This window comes from Penicillium samsonianum (assembly GCF_028829775.1).
Source record: "Penicillium samsonianum strain IBT 33392 chromosome Unknown utg000004l_segment0_segment0, whole genome shotgun sequence".
NCBI classification, from domain to species: domain Eukaryota; kingdom Fungi; phylum Ascomycota; class Eurotiomycetes; order Eurotiales; family Aspergillaceae; genus Penicillium; species Penicillium samsonianum.
In genome coordinates this window covers 226,862-242,559 of record NW_026643262.1, presented here as the reverse complement: position 1 = coordinate 242,559, position 15,698 = coordinate 226,862, and the positions used below count along the sequence as shown (strand labels likewise).

General features: G+C 47.3%; 8 protein-coding genes across 8 annotated transcripts; 4 read left to right on the top strand and 4 right to left on the bottom strand.

The window, feature by feature from the left end:
• Nucleotides 1–552: 552 nt before the first annotated feature.
• On the top strand, nt 553–1,281 carry N7471_006992 (MARVEL domain-containing protein; the record flags this gene model as incomplete). The annotated part of the gene is made up of 1 exon (XM_057279711.1): nt 553–1,281. One exon carries the CDS (start codon nt 553–555, stop codon nt 1,279–1,281), a length of 729 nt encoding a protein of 242 aa, XP_057133971.1.
• Nucleotides 1,282–1,869: 588 nt separating this feature from the next.
• Nucleotides 1,870–2,829, bottom strand: N7471_006991 (RTA1 domain-containing protein; the record flags this gene model as incomplete). The annotated part of the gene is made up of 1 exon (XM_057279710.1): nt 1,870–2,829. One exon carries the CDS (start codon nt 2,827–2,829, stop codon nt 1,870–1,872), a length of 960 nt encoding a protein of 319 aa, XP_057133970.1.
• Nucleotides 2,830–3,232: 403 nt separating this feature from the next.
• N7471_006990 (Zn(II)2Cys6 transcription factor domain-containing protein) lies at nt 3,233–4,801 on the bottom strand (the record flags this gene model as incomplete). Its single annotated transcript, XM_057279709.1, has 2 exons — nt 4,655–4,801; nt 3,233–4,426 (listed from the first exon to the last, which is right to left on the bottom strand). Exons 1-2 carry the CDS (start codon nt 4,748–4,750, stop codon nt 3,233–3,235), a joined length of 1,290 nt encoding a protein of 429 aa, XP_057133969.1. The 5' UTR covers nt 4,751–4,801.
• Nucleotides 4,802–5,861: 1,060 nt separating this feature from the next.
• On the bottom strand, nt 5,862–6,929 carry N7471_006989 (uncharacterized protein; the record flags this gene model as incomplete). The annotated part of the gene is made up of 1 exon (XM_057279708.1): nt 5,862–6,929. The coding sequence occupies one exon, from the start codon at nt 6,927–6,929 to the stop codon at nt 5,862–5,864; it is 1,068 nt and encodes a 355-aa protein (XP_057133968.1).
• Nucleotides 6,930–7,702: 773 nt separating this feature from the next.
• N7471_006988 (uncharacterized protein) lies at nt 7,703–9,692 on the top strand (the record flags this gene model as incomplete). The annotated part of the gene is made up of 2 exons (XM_057279707.1): nt 7,703–7,809; nt 7,865–9,692. 2 exons carry the CDS (start codon nt 7,703–7,705, stop codon nt 9,690–9,692), a joined length of 1,935 nt encoding a protein of 644 aa, XP_057133967.1.
• Nucleotides 9,693–11,345: 1,653 nt separating this feature from the next.
• N7471_006987 (DUF3431 domain-containing protein) lies at nt 11,346–12,483 on the top strand (the record flags this gene model as incomplete). Its single annotated transcript, XM_057279706.1, has 3 exons — nt 11,346–11,737; nt 11,806–12,260; nt 12,320–12,483. The coding sequence occupies 3 exons, from the start codon at nt 11,346–11,348 to the stop codon at nt 12,481–12,483; spliced, it is 1,011 nt and encodes a 336-aa protein (XP_057133966.1).
• A 189-nt stretch (nt 12,484–12,672) lies between these two features.
• On the bottom strand, nt 12,673–14,350 carry N7471_006986 (F-box domain protein; the record flags this gene model as incomplete). The annotated part of the gene is made up of 2 exons (XM_057279705.1): nt 12,673–13,999; nt 14,055–14,350. 2 exons carry the CDS (start codon nt 14,348–14,350, stop codon nt 12,673–12,675), a joined length of 1,623 nt encoding a protein of 540 aa, XP_057133965.1.
• A 566-nt stretch (nt 14,351–14,916) lies between these two features.
• On the top strand, nt 14,917–15,590 carry N7471_006985 (GFA family protein; the record flags this gene model as incomplete). The annotated part of the gene is made up of 2 exons (XM_057279704.1): nt 14,917–15,416; nt 15,467–15,590. The coding sequence occupies 2 exons, from the start codon at nt 14,917–14,919 to the stop codon at nt 15,588–15,590; spliced, it is 624 nt and encodes a 207-aa protein (XP_057133964.1).
• Between the last annotated feature and the right edge of the window lie 108 nt (nt 15,591–15,698).

Below are 15,698 nucleotides of genomic sequence, written 5' to 3'. Positions count from 1 at the left end.
TGACATCTGTCTCTAAGCGTCGTTTATGCTTCACAGAGCAGAATCTAAAGATGAAAACAGCGGGCTGGGGGGGGAGGGGGTTTGATGAGCAAGAATAGAAGTGGAGGATGTTAAAAATTGATATCGCCACCATTAACGCTGTTAAATGGCTACCTAAGAATAGACAACCATGTGTTAAAGGTGTACTCCGTAGGAATACCTGATCAGCGTTCATTTTTCTGGATGGTTTGGGTGATTATCTCCACTCTATACTCTGGAACCCTTTGATTGGTTAGCTTCAACAGGCGGATCTACCTAATAGGTATCGTAGCTTACGGATACGATTAAATTCCCTAAAGCGAACTAGTCTTTGGCAAATTGTAACAATTAAAGTTTTATGTTTTCCTTTTTTTAGATTTGAAAATTTAACCTAGTACTACCTAGGAAATATATAATAACCGTTAAAGTAATAAAAGCCCGCTCAATACAGCTGGTTTGAACTTTCATTCTATCTTGCTGGCCATACTGTGAAACCCAGAAACCCCCTTTTTCTTCTACTTATATTCATCCACCATGGCCAAACCCAGACCTCGAACGATTGATCAATACTGGCACAAAAGCGGACTTTGTGGGGTTATCAGCCGTGCTACACTCCGCACTCTCCAGTTTGTCTTCGCCGTCACAGTTGCTGTTCTTTATGGCGTCGATTTAGCACACTCCACGAAGAGCAACAATCGTGCCCACTCAGAATGGATATACGCTGAATTTGTTGCTGCACTCTCTGCTATGACTTGCATTGTGCATTGCTTCATTACTGTGACCCAAGTCGGATGGTCGGCTTGGGATGGGGTTCTGTTTGTCCTTTGGCTTGCCCAGGTGGGTGTTTTCGGGACAATCTATACTTCCCACGTCAACACAAAATACGAAAATGCGACGCTGTCAATTCCTCGTATGCGCGCTGCAGTTTGGATTGACCTCGTCAATATGGTGCTTTGGTTTGCGACAATGGTGCTCGGCATTGCATGGTGCATCCGGACTCGCAAGGTCAGACGAGGCACGGATCAATTCGGTGTTGCCACGGAAGGGCTTATCTGGCCGAATGGCGCGAAGGGAATCAACGACGAGGAGCGTGGTCATTGGAGTGGAGAGGAGAAATATGTGAAAGAGTTTATAAATAAAACCGATGACGGCAAGTTTCTACAGAAGCAGGGGCAGGAGCAGGAGCAGGAACACACCAAATCATCACCTGCGCCAGTGGACAAGAAGGAAAAGCCCAGACAAGGGAATGAAGGCCAAACTTGAAGTAACATTTCTGTTTTCATACGTTTCTATGTTCACATGTCTTAATGTCCTCTCTGTTGCTACTGTTGTCATTTACTCATCGCGATTTGGAAGATTCATGGTCCCTTCCTCTTGTTCTATTTAGGCGCTTACAATATCTAATACTGTTTCTTCTCGTTAGTCTCAGCACTTTCAGTAATGAAAATGTCTAGATGTATCATCAGCCGGTATTTGGTCAATGTTTTGGGTTTTTGACCCATCGGTGTAGTACATGTGCTACATACTAATACTCTCCAGAGGACTTGTTTGTCTGCGCACATGTCATTTTCGACATCTTATTTCTATTGTCTTGCCCGAATGTGTGAACGGATGGCGCGGTTGAGCCCCCGGTGTATCCTACTAATAATGGCATTTACTGATCACTTCGATTCTGTAATTTTTGCCGGCCGCACAGGCAATACTTGACATCTGTATAAAGCACTCGGGAACAAGAGTAATCGAAGAACACAACCCATGCGCCATCATTGAGGTCCCCTGCAAATGTAACGTGAAGAAAAGAAAAGAAACATCAATTGAGGTTGCAATCCAGATAATGACCAGCACATCTGTCTATACTGCCATCATCCGTGGCTCATACTGAGTCAACGGAATATCCGACGTTAAAGGTTCATGAAAATCTGCAACCTTCGCTAGCCGACGAGCCTTCTTGATTAGAAGCCCAGGATGGTAAACGACTAGAACGGCCATAGAAAAGAACATAAGAAAGCCATCAAAAGCGTAAATATACCACTCCTTTTGATTAACGGACGAAGTCTTAGGCGCCCCGAACTGAATGGTCCGAACAAGATTTCGAAGCATCAACGCAAAACAGGCAGCGTACAAAGTCCACATGTACTGCTGCCAATTAATATTGTTCATGACCAATATATCGGTAGGGTTCCTCAGAAGTCGTCGATGCAAGCTGACTGCAATCCAAATGAAGAAGGAGAACACGACCAGGGAGAAAATCAGACCTGCTAGGACGACTTTTTTGCCGATGGCCATGATATTTGCGTCTCCGGTGATTTGGACACCAGCACCGCCTAGTTGCGTGCAGAAAGTGAGTACATCATTCAATACAAAGATGACCGTGATCTTTTTAGGAGCCATGCTGAGTAGATGTTCAGCGCCAAAGCAGCGGATGATTCGACCGAGGACCATGTAGACTGTAGCGGCGATGAGAGGTGGGGCACAAAGGATGAGCATTTCTTGGAGGGCCCATGAGGAGATATCTCTTCTGTCTTTATGGGACCACGCTCGACCGTAGTATCCGAATGTTTCACCTGGTTTGAATCGTGTTAGTCGAATTCCAATCCAGCACTTGAAGGAACGGGGAAATGTACAAACACCTCCTAGAAAGAGAGGAGTGAAATATCCAGCGCGATATGGAATCATCAAGACAAAATGAGAGATGGTCGCGATACCAAACATGGCCATGAATGCATAGCCTGCTGTGTCGGAGGGTGTATATGGGTAAAAGTCGACATAAGGGCTGGACCCGTTGACACCGGGGTGGAAGTCGATATCCATTGTGAAGGAGTGGAATTGATGGTAAGGACTGATGTATCCCCTTGATACAAGTGGAGGAATTGTCAAGCCTTTATGAGAAGGCCCACCTATCTTTAAATCAAGCTTAACCGCTCTGTTCCTCGACGATCTATTGCGATTACCGGATTAGGAAATCTTGAAACGAATACGCGAACCCACCCGATCCGTTTCATGCTACTCCATACGTCCGTACTTTGCTCGGAATTACAGGCAAAGAGCCCTGGTTTCTTCGTAGCCTAGGTAGAACTAATGTTTATTTGGAAGTTCCGAGTTTTTTGCTTGTGAGTAGAAATCTAATCGACTTGAAAATTTTGGTGTCAAGGGAATTATGCAGGAGAAAGATCGTCATTCAAATATGTATTTTGAATTTCAATACTATACAAAACTATTCAATCTGAGTGTGCGTTCGGTACACCTGTCTTAATGGCCACTCAATCCACTTGTGTAAGTCCTCGTGCAGATACGTAGAAATCCCCGATAGCATATGGTTAGCCCAGCCGTCCATGAACCACGCCGAGTCCATGTACTTCAGAAGCACAACCCAATGCGCTAGTATTACAAGGCTATGTGGCTCCTTCCTCTCTAACGAGCCAATCGTCTCTTCGGGGAGACGATAAAACCATCCCACCAGGAGATCCATCAAGTCCACACCGGAAGACCCGCCAGATCGTCTCTCGTAAACCTCGCGCATGATTTCGAAGAGATTTTCAATGACAGCCAGGTACCTGCCACGAGTTTCATCGTCGGCAATATCCCTCTCAACGAGTCGTTGAACCGCTTCCGTGTGCACAGTATGTTCATGTAATTTAATGCGCATCTCAGCTGTTAGGTCCCGACTCCGGCCATTGGGTCTTGGCTCGAGAATCCCACTGAAGACTTTTTCATGGTGAGATGTAACGATTAATCGCACTACACGCATAAGAACCAGCCACTCAGCGGGTCCGCTGTCGCTGAAGATGAGGTATTCTCCTGGCCGTGGACCTCTGCCGAAGTAGATGAAACATATCATGACAGCTGACATGTAAACTTTCTGGCAACTGTCGGCATTTAGCTCGGCGATCACGCTTGTAACTGATCGGACTCCGAAGCTGAAGTGGTTGTCGGCTTGCTGGATGTATTGATCTTGAAGGTCTGGCTTTTCGTAAGCCAGATGGAGGGCAGATAGAGCGAGAACAAGGTGTAGAATGTATGGAGACTCAATCCCCCATTGCACGAGGTGCTTTTGCCACACATCATGAAGATTTGGATCAGTCGTCATAGACTGGTATGTGTCGATGGTGTAATGGTGTAAGAGTTGTAGGTCGGCCAAGGAGGTGGTGCAGATCAAGCCCAATGAGAGACTACATTGTGTTCCAGTCGACTGGGTAAGTGGCGATGGCTGACTTTTGGATAGTTTGAAAGTCTGTTTGAGTCCGCCTGTCGCATAGCGATAAGGTCGGTATCGTCTTGGATGTGGCCGCTCAGCGGGAAATACTGGAGATTCTCGTGATTGCGATCTGGGGGACTCTGCAGTGATTTGATATCCACACTCAATCAAATGGTTTGAACAGTTGGAGCAGGCCGGTCTTTTTTCGTCGCACTGGAACGAGTCAGTTTCCGGTAGCTCGATAAATCCTCGTTGACGGAAACAAAATAAATGGCGCAGTATTCCCAACATAGTGATGATAGGTGTTGTAGAGAGAGAAGACGAGAATATAATAATTTAAAAATCTGGGAAAACACAAAGTAATGCGAAATAAGGACTCGACCGGGAGACATGTGGCAAAACATAACAATAGGTAATAGCGACAATAATCAAACGTATTACCTTGATGCGACGCTTTTTGCAATTGGCACACCCTAGACGCGACTTCTGATGAGTGCGTCGTGCCTTAATGGGCTTTGTGTCGGAGATATCCATCATAGCAAGTGGAGTCGCAGTAGAGCGATGTCGTATTCGTTTTAAGCAGCGACTACGTTGGGCGAGACCTTGGAGGTAGACTAAATATTCAAACTGGGAGCCTAGAACTGATGCAAAAATCAAACATCTATCAGATGTTGCATGATAGGTTGTTGGATACCGGAAATAGATGTGGGGGGTGCGAATACGCAGAAATTTCCTGTTTGGTTTTAGCTCCCTGAATAAGCGGATATAGATTGTTCCACTCGAGACGTTCTCATGTTCCCAGCACTGCAACGGGACAAGAACTAGGTGGAGCTCTCTATAGAAAGGAATGGGTCTTACAAAGTACATGTGTATGCCTATCTATCTATACAGGTATATACATGTAGCTGTTGAGACCGTAGCCATGCCTGACTGTGTTTGATTAGGACTTCCCAGTTAGTTAGTATCACTTCGAATCATAAGAACTATAAAATTAACAATTCTGTAGGTTATCCTGATACAGAGTAATATACACTATTGTATAAGGTGTCTAATGTTAAATTCGTATGATATTCTAGAGTAAGCACCTAGAAATCCACCCCCTGGCAGTATCAAGGTTGATATGGCACTCAAACGACATTTTTTGGATGCACTTATCTTGGATGTATAGTTCGATAGGCGATGAAATATCATCCAAGAATCGTCATTTAACAACCACCCTCGCACGACCTAAATTGTAGGCCAGAGCATGAGGACTTTCGGTATCTCCAGATCGCTGAGATGCCACTTTAATGCTTGGGAAATATACGCCTGGTTCCGTGTAGACATGGGTGATATTCGCTTCAGCTACCAGACTTGGCGCACCAAAGTCCTCTGGGGCAAAGTTTCCACTCCCATTGATGTCCCACTCAAGGCACACACTCTTTCCAACGCCACGAGGTACTTCAACAACGGCTTATAGGGTCACCGGGGATCCCACTTGAACATCCGCTACCCTACCATCCCGTACTTTCAAAGTGGCGACAGGCTGAATACCTGCTCTATGGGAAGCAGATTGAGGGACATAAACCTGGCCATTCTGAACGGTATAGTTGGTAGCCGTTGGAGGCTCGATACCTTTCTCCACCCATGCGCTGAGATCATGTAGGTGTTACTCGTAAAGGCCAGTAAAGTCGATGAGACGATATTGCACTGCCGGCTCAACAGGTCCTATCTCATGATCGGCATTATCACTGTAGTACAAACGATAATTATCGCCAAAGCCGTCTCCGAGAGACTTTTGTACCCGTGTCCGATACCAGTCAGCCTGCCATGGGAAGGCTTTATTATCCATTAGATTGTCCATAACAATCATTTTTGCGGTGATGTTTCCAGTCTGAGTATCGGCACCAGTCGCTGATTCGGCAAGAATGGGGGCAACCAGGACACTCCGCTGGGGGTAAAGGGGTTTGCCGTCTTCGTCGCGAAGATAATCAAAGACATCATATCCCTCGCCATGGGGTACCTCATACCGGTGAAACGCATGGAGGGAAAGAGACCACCGATTGTTCACACGTAGCTTGAAGTCACGTTTCAAACAATACAAAGCAGTGCTGTTGTTGTCGGCGTAGAGCAAAACCGTCGTTGAACCCGGATCCATACGACCGGTAAACTTGCTCCCTTCCTCAACTCCATTGCATGGTGATTGAGGGATAAAGTCATACCAATTGGGATGCAGAGCTTTCGGGGGTGATTTATCTAGTTCAATGACCACGGGGATGTTGTCCGCACCTTCGTTCACTTGGCGGACAGTAGCATTGAAATCAATCAAAGAGGCTCGGAACAGGTCCCAAAGTTCGGATTGTTCGGCGCCCAGATAACCAGGCTGGCTCCAGAAGTCATCGACGTATGTTGGGTCTGTGTACCTGAGAGCAGCGGCAGCGGCCCGCAGGCACTCATAGAGTTGCGATCGGTTTCGACCACTACCGTCAAAATCCTCCCATGCCGCTGGAGGCATACCCAGTGCTGTGACTTCTTCTAGAATAGAACGTTGTAGCGAGTTCAAAAACGAATATGAATCGTTGCTTGTTCCCGGACGGACAGCATCTTGGAGCTGCTGGACTTTATCTCCCAGCACCAATCCCCCTAATGCAGTTATAGAAAAGCCAAGTGGGTTCGAAATTGGGATGCCCTGGATCAAAGGAACGCTGCCATCCCAAATAGAGAAAGTGTTTTCCATCGCTCTCATAGTCTTGAAGGATCCACCACTGCCTCCATAGATATAACCGTAGATTCTGCGGGATGGGTCTTGGTAGAAATGCGTGGACTGGCAAGTATCTGGGCTGTGTAAAGACTAGGTATAAGGCCTCCTTAAAGAGTCATGATACAGCTGTGTTAGTGGTCAAGGGAAAATGGTCGATAGAGATCAAAGAACAGTGGCTCTGTTCTGAGTGGACAGTATTGCACTTATTGCGATAGACGCGCACAAAATTTGAAACTCACTACCCGTGACTAGTATCTCCAAGCATTCCATGTTTAGAGTAGAGAGCACAAAGAGTATTGCTCATGGTTGTTGTTTAGGCGAGAACTCAAAGAGCCTAAGGGAACATTGGCGACAATGAAGACATAGAAACGCAATGGCCATGTTTAGACAATCTATAAAGAGAACAGGGATATTATCCAGTCAATCAGAACTCGTTGTTTGATCCGAGTCCAAGTGTTGTGTGTCGCAGGATAGCCGAAGAACAAAGAACGTTCGGGCTTGATATTCAGCCGAGTATTTATAGACTCTTTATTGGCTTTGATGACTTTATTGGCATTGTTCAGATTCCAAAGAATCAATACCTTTGTGAAAAAAATGACTCCCTCGAGTATTTAAGAGCCTCGATGTCCCGGCACAACCCACATTCTTCATCACACTTCACATCTACAATTACATTCACAGCATTTACTACCATCACTCAAATCCAGACCAACTGACACAGTTTATTCAGAGACTATCCTACAGCAACCATGCCTGCCCATCACCATTGCAACGCTCATGCCGGCCTGCCCCGGGTTTGGCTGGGTTGGGGTGAGCTGGGCAACCGCAAGGCTCAACTCCAAGCCGAGCAGAACGAGTAAGTGACAAAGAACATTCCCAAAAAAAAAGAATATATACTAATATTTTCTTAGATACTTCGAGACCCATACCCCCGATTTCAAGCTGCGACACCCAGACAGCCGCCGACGCGGCTGGGATGTGCACTTGGATGTCATTCGCAAGTCAACCCGTTGGATTGACTGGCGAATCCACAAGACTGGTGATAAGCAGAAGCTTGTTCTTCCTGATTTGGTACATCCTGAGAAGGTTGATAGCCTTCTTAATTTCTTTTATACTGGTGACTATTCGGTTGACGAAGCAGACTTGAGATATTACTCGGTTAGGCCCTGCCCTGGTGGCTGCGTGACTTGTCCTCAGATCTGTCAGCTCTTGCGCATTCATTTGTCCATGTTTCAAACTGCTCTTCTTCTTAGAATTACTGACCTCCAGGCTATTGCTTTCCGCAGATTCCGTGATCTCATGGATACTGCTCCTGCTTTCGTTTTGCAGTATGCTGTTCACGCAGTGTATAGTAGGCAGCCTATCCCCGACGGGAGCAACAACTTTCAGATCACTGGTTTAAAGACTGTCAAGGATTATCGCCCTGAGTTGGTACTTCCTGCAGTTCTTAGGTATTGTGGGTATTACCGACTGAATCCTCAGCAGATGAAAAGACACGGGCGGAAAGTGAGGGTTTTTGGCGAGTCGGAGTTCGCTGAGCTACGCCGGAAAAGCCCTAAGTTTGATGGAGATCTGGCACTGGGAATGTGGCTGGACACTATTGATATCACAGTTCCGACGATTCAGTTCCCGGGTAACTCAGAGCCCATCAGGTCCCTTCATCCCTACATGCACGCTACACTCCCCCCACAGGTGGTAGACCCCAGACGGTCAAACTATCAGTATGTTACATACTTGCAGCCATTGCCCTTCAAGGATTCCAATGACCAGCGACCTTCTAACACACCTACATGGACCCCGTCCCCTGTGCCCACCTCTACTGGGTCTTTTGCTACCACGCGGACCTCGTTGCAAAGCACGCAGACACACTCCTCATTCAACCAGAGCAGCCAGGCTTCTTTGCAGCAGATTCCAGACCTTCCTCAATTGACCCTAGAACAGACAGAGGACCTGAGTTTCCTTGACGAAGCTCTACTTGATACCACTATGGATCAAGTCAACGCACAACTCCCACAAGAGTATTCCACGGGCCCAGCCGATTTTAAAAATATTGACTGGACACACACGATGGACTGGAGCGGAGCGGATGTACCAAATATAGACTTCAGCGCGCTTTTGAATGATGATACCATGGGTGAGCCAGATGCTAATGCATTGGACTTGACACAGGCGATGAACTGGACCGAAGAGGACCTTGCTAATGTGGACTTCACCCAGCTTTTGAATGATGACACTTTGGACTTGCAGTCCTTCGATCCATCCTGCCCAGACCTGCCCATGGATATGGATTTAGACCTACCAGACCTGAGCTCCTTTGATCTACCGGACCAGGACTCCTTTGATCTGATGGGCCTACCTGATATCGACTTTTCCGGACTGACTTCACAAGATTCTATCGACGGTGCATTCTCGACTCAACCCCTGCACATGGACCCGATCTTCCCCGAGGGAATGGATGGCTATGTCGCTCAGCCTCAGCAGATTACCTTTCTTCCACAGCCATTGAACTCGGAGATGGTTATAGACTCTACTGCTTCCAGCCTGAGGGTCCGACAGTCAATCCGGCCGGCGGCCCTTTCTGCACAAACCCCAGCTGAACAACAGGCAGCGCGGTATGCGTTCCTTTCTGCAAGAGCCAAATCTCATGCATCGGCTTCACGTCAGAGTCAGGACTCTACTCAAACCCGGTACAATTTGAGGAGTCGCCCTAGCGTGACTGATTCGACTGAGGAACTCTAGATTCATGATAAACTCAGGTGAGTCATCTACTAACTTGCTATCGAGCTGTATTCGTTCTTTCTTCCCTTTTCTTTTGTTTGTATTTCTACGCATATAGACTTGTTGTTTTACGTGTTATTTAAGAATAAAATTGTCAAAAACCAAAAAGAGATATAAGCTAGCAAGGATCATCACATAATAGCATACATATAGATATTATACATCGCTTTTAATCCAGTAGATAGACAGATGATAATAATATCGAATAAAAAAACGAGACCAGGCCCGGGATTCAAACCCGGATAAACGATCCCCGAAGGGCATGGCGTGGACATACATTGCATGTATGTACATAGATAAACCACGTCACGTCCCGCCGCGCTACCATTACACCAACCTGGGGATTTTATTGCTAGGCGTGTGCCCCACTTTCTTAAATCTTCAGGATCCACATTGCCGCCTACTAGGTACATAGTAGTAGCCAGTTAGTAATACCAGTACACGAAAATGCACTTAAGGTAAAGCCAAGCCAATCAAGGGCTATCTTGATTCTATATATACTTGTCAGGAGAGAGGTCTACAGAGACGTCTAGGTGCATGGTGGAATGGAATGGGATATAACTGAATAGTTGAAGAAACTAAAAAGCTATGAGACTAAGAAGTTTGATAATAATTAAACTGAATGCAAAGGTATACACCAGCAAGGGTCATCAATAATAGCAAAAATAGATATCATCCATCACTTTTAATCCAGTACATAGATAGATAGTTGTGATAATATCGAAGGGGAAAAAAAAGAAGCAGCCCAGGCCTGGGATTCGAACCCAGATAAACGATCCCCGAAGGGCCATGGCTTGGACATACATTGCATGTACGTACATAGGTAAACCATGCCGCATCCCGCTGCGTTACCATTACGCCAACCTGGGGATTTGATTGATAGGGATGGGCCCCACTTCCTTCAGGCTCCGCATTGCCTATTCCTGCCTAGCTATATGGTAATACTAATACACTTAAATGCACCCATGATTCTATATTTACTTAAATTGAATGTATGGTTATGAAAGATTACCACATTAATTACATTTATGATCTGCACCAAAAGCGGGTCCAACGGGGTGAAGAGGGGGATATTCCGCACACGTGAGGGATGACTAATATTTTGATAGAGCCCTGAGGAGCCCAAACCGGAAGGTAGCCATTTTCGACGATTAACCGGTAATTAGCTCGAGGTCATCTATAAGGTGTTAGTTTATCCAATTGAGTTGTTTTCAATGTTTACTATGTACTTGCCCCAGAGGCAAACTAATTAGCGTGTGATATACTCAGTACTACAATAAGTATATGTACTCCGTAGTATACATCGATGTACCGAAACCATTCGACCTGGGAAGTCCGCTTGCAGTCTCAGTCCCCTCATTTCTAAGTTGCGAATCTTTAAATAGCTGTGGGTACACAATCGAATCATTGCTATTCGTGCTATTAGTGCCTTTGTATTTAGTAAAATGTTGTATAGGTTGATATCTCATGTAACCATGGAAATGCACCCGGCTACGTCAGAATGTCTGCCCTGTTATATTCTCGTTCCCATCTCACCTGAACATTGCCTATCGTCTACTGTCCATTGTCCGTTCCCTGCTGTATTTCCTTGTCCCTTTATATAAATACAATGCGATGAGGTGCTTCTATTCCCCGCTTCGGGATTGCGCGTCCCCCCACGATGCCAGTGTCTCACAACGGTCGCGGATCTTCCTTTACCTCGGTCTGGCAGTGGCATTACTGATTCTATCATACCAGCTGATTCTCGACCGAGCTCCGAATATAAACACAAGCTGGAGAACAATTCAGGGGATCATCGTGGCCGGCGATGACGATCGATTCGTTCCGGATCCTGTACCCGCCGAGAAGGAGTTGGTTCTCGCGGCGATGCAGGCTAGCAATATGTCCTGGGTCGAGGAGCATCTGCCAGACTGGCAGGTAAATATCTATCGTGCCGATGCGAAACACAAAGATGTTGGGTTGAAAGTCCCGGTAAATAATGGCAATGAGGCTATGGTATATCTGACGTACGTCTTTGATATGTCAACTCTTTCAATCCCAAGATTGTTGTCATACTAATTGAGCTCTCCATAAGTTATATTATTGATCGTTACTGGTCTCTTCCTGAAGTATCAGTCTTCCTCCACGGTGGTCGTTACCAATGGCACGTCGATAACCCGCTCTACGACTCCGTGATCTCCATCTCCCATCTCAACCTCGACTTCGTCCAAGAGGCCGGTTACGTGAACCTGCGCTGCGCCTGGAGTGTCGGCTGTCCCAAAGAACTTGAGCCCGCTCGCTATCTCCGCGAGAGACCAGAAGACAAAGGACATCCCACCGCGGTCGAGTATCCCGATCGGTTTATGGAGTTGTTTCCGAGCGCCGAAGTCCCGGAGATTGTCGGAACGCCGTGTTGTAGTCAGTTTGCTTTGTCCAAGACGAAGATTCACGAGCAGAGTCTTGAACATTATGTTCGTTTGCAGCGGTGGTTGATGGAGACGGATTTGGAGGCGGGCATCAGTGGGCGTATTCTGGAGTATTCATGGCATAGTGGGTCTCTCGTTTGCGCTGATCTCTTGATGATCTCTTGCTAACATCAGCCGTTACAGTGATCTTTGGAAAACCGGCTCAGTATTGTCTCGACCAACGCGAATGCTATTGCCAGACATATGGTTATTGTAATATGACCGACAGCGACATCCAGAAGCAGTGGGTATGGCGCGGTTTACAGCTGCCAAAAGGATGGCCAGAACAGAGCGGAACCGTGGAATAGCGACGCATGTATATCGCCCGATTATGCTTGAATGAACTGAACATTTCCCTTACAGACCTGACCTATGTACTCAAATCATCATTTCATGAAGCGCGGTCCTCGTCCCGCTAGACGCACTATTGACCTCGAGCCAGATGTCTCAAGATACTAACCATCCCACAAAGTGGAATCCATCCATATATAAGAACCTCACCGCCATATATCCTGTTTACTCGACCGCTTGTTGTGTCCCTGACTACTCATGGGTCGCTCTTCCTCAGCCGGAACAGCCAGGAACCCACCGAAGCCGTTCCCGACAAGCACGCTCTTGCGAGCATCACCACCCCAAGACCGGTTCAGCTGGGCCTCGTGGAAGCTTACGGGGCGCGTACTTGAGTCGCGGCGTCCGGGCGCCGGGCTGGGGTCGTATGGTGTGAAATTCCACTCGAACTCATCCAAACCCTTGCTGTACACATTCAGGGGTTGCGAAAGACCGCCCCGCATCTGCGGCCCGTTTTCACCACCGCCGAAGAGTCGTGGTGGCGGCATGAGCAACAGTGTGTCGGGGAATGAGGAATCACGGACATATAACTCTCGAAGGGTTGGTAAGGTTCGGGACACCAAGGACGAAATAAGATAGGTATAGTATGAGGATACCACTGGTGGCATTCCATGATTATCGGTTTCGGATGTGAGTTCATAGTGCAGAAGGTGCAGCGACCTCGATGCCATGGGAGGAATCTGCTCCATGGGGAAAGAGCGAGAGACCTCCTGGATGACAGAAAGGCTCTCAAGCCGCGGAGCGGCGGCGAGAATATAATGTAGTTGCGACGGAGCAACGCCGGTAGAAGATAATATCAAAGATACCAAAGTCGCTCGGTTCGCTGGCATGGAAAGGAACGCGGCAAGCCCGCTTGCCGTGACATTAGGGGTATCGCGAAGTGTAAGAGACTGAACTGACGGGAATGGCGGAAGCGGCACGTTCACTGCAAATGCAGAATCGTCAAGCCAATTGAGATCTTCGAGCGTGAGCTCACGAAGATGGGGGAATGAAGCGAGTCCGCCCCGCAGAGTACTAGCCTCCATTTGAACTCCAGATAGCTCGAGCACCTCCAAATTAATCCATAGCTGGGATCCCGGCAGACGTGAAAAACTGCCCTCGGCACCTTGACGATAGGCCATCCGACGCAACTCGGGGCATCGGGCCATCAACTCTTGTTTCAAGGGTAGACATGATGCCTCGTCACTGTACAAACCCACCGGCAGATCAACAAAGCGGAGATTAGGAAGGACGGAGATAGTCCGGGCCACGTTGGCTTTGTTGGCCTCGCGGGTCATGTATGGCATTCGGAGCGACAACACCATGTTCCCTAGCCCCTGTGACTCTCGCACTGTTCGCATAAACATTTCCAGACGGACTTGCGGGGCATCAATAGGGTCGCCATTACGATCAAAGAACGAGCGGCGTTTTCGCTTGGCGGCTAATTCGATTTCGAGTTCACAGTAATGGACGGGGTCGATTCGGACGTTGGTATAACTAGCAGTAGACTGGTGTTAGTCTCTCACTTGGCAACAGGCCGGGGATCTCCCACAGAAGCGCCCGCGCATTCAAAAACCACCGCTTGTTCACGAGGGTGCAGTGTGCGAGGTCGCGCATGTCGCATAGCATACATCCATCGCTAGCAGATTCCTCGGAGGTGCCATATGTGTTGTCGATGGTGTGAGGACAAACAAAGGAGAAAATGCGTTCCAATACTGGCCGAGGTAGCTGTTTGGTGTAATCTCGGCCGGGCACGTTAACGCGGGGCGATGGTGGGTCGGTCGTTTCCCGGTCACTTCGCCGCGAGCTTCGTCGTGAGCTTCGCCGCAGCTTATCAAAAAGGCCCATTCTGGCTGGGAAAGGTGTGGAAGGATGTGAATGTTAAAGAGGGGAGATGAGAGGGACAAAGCGCGTTAATGCAGGGTCCGTCAACCATACCCCCCTTCAGCCCCCAGCCCCCAACATGAAACACCCACGGGGCGTTTCAGTCTAGCGGGTTTCATCACATCTACAATATCTTGAAGATATTCTGGATGAAAGACTTCGAAGACAAGTGACACGGAATGACTTCTCAGAGGTCAAATATTATGGAGAAAGACGATTCAAGTTCGCGACGTTCAAATGGAGAATGCCCATGACATCACAAAGTCAACAGCGTCATTTTCGAGAAATTCCTAAAATTCCTGAAATTCAGTGGAATAATTATGGACCATATGTACAATTCAAGCTGGACTGAAAAAAGCTGGATTGATCCATTACTTGATTGGTCATTGACTGACATCATCGTGGTTCTTGTCAATATATTCGAACAGACCTGGAGACTGGCAAAAGCAAAACATACACTTCAACCACTTCACATACTCAATTCACATACTCAATTCACATACTCAAACCACATACTCAAACCACACATCATGGCTGAAATAAGTCGCAACTTCACCGATCCTCTTCCCTGCCCGGCACATACCAACACGATCTCAGAATCTACCCCCGAAGAACACTGGAAGCACCTTCCACCATACGAGATGCAACCAGAGGAGCAATTCGGTCCAATCAAATGGCGTGGAAAGTGTTTCTGCGGAAAGATCACCTATCGCTTGAAGCGAGAGAAACCACTAAATGCCAAATACTGCCATTGTCGCGTGTGCCGGGTTACCCATGGAGCTCCTTTTCAGTGGGCGGCTATTTTCCACAAGGACGAGATGTCATTCACCAGTGGTGCGAGTGGTCTGGTATTTTATTCTTCGACACATAAAAATCAGAAGCACATGTTGCCTACCAAGGTATCCTGTGCCAATTGTCGGACACCTATCATGGATGAAGGCCGGAATATGTGCTTGATCTTCCCTCAATTGATTGAGCTCGAGGGATCCAGTGATGAACAAAGAGAGAAGAGGGAGGCATTTAAGCCGACGTATGTGCATATCCTACTACTCGATGAGTGCAAACTAACGATCCCGCTAGATGTCATATCTTTTATGAGTCACGCATGCTAGATTTTCCCGATGGTCTTCCCAAGTGGAGTGGAATGGAGAATTCCAGTGACCTGATGGACGACCGCGGTAACCGGATTGGAGCCAAGCAGTAATTACAACACACTTCAATAGGCTAGGGGTATGTATGATTATGGGATCAAACGGGGAGTACCTAGCCAACTGGACCTAAAAGACTTGATGATTGTATAAATAGGTAACAA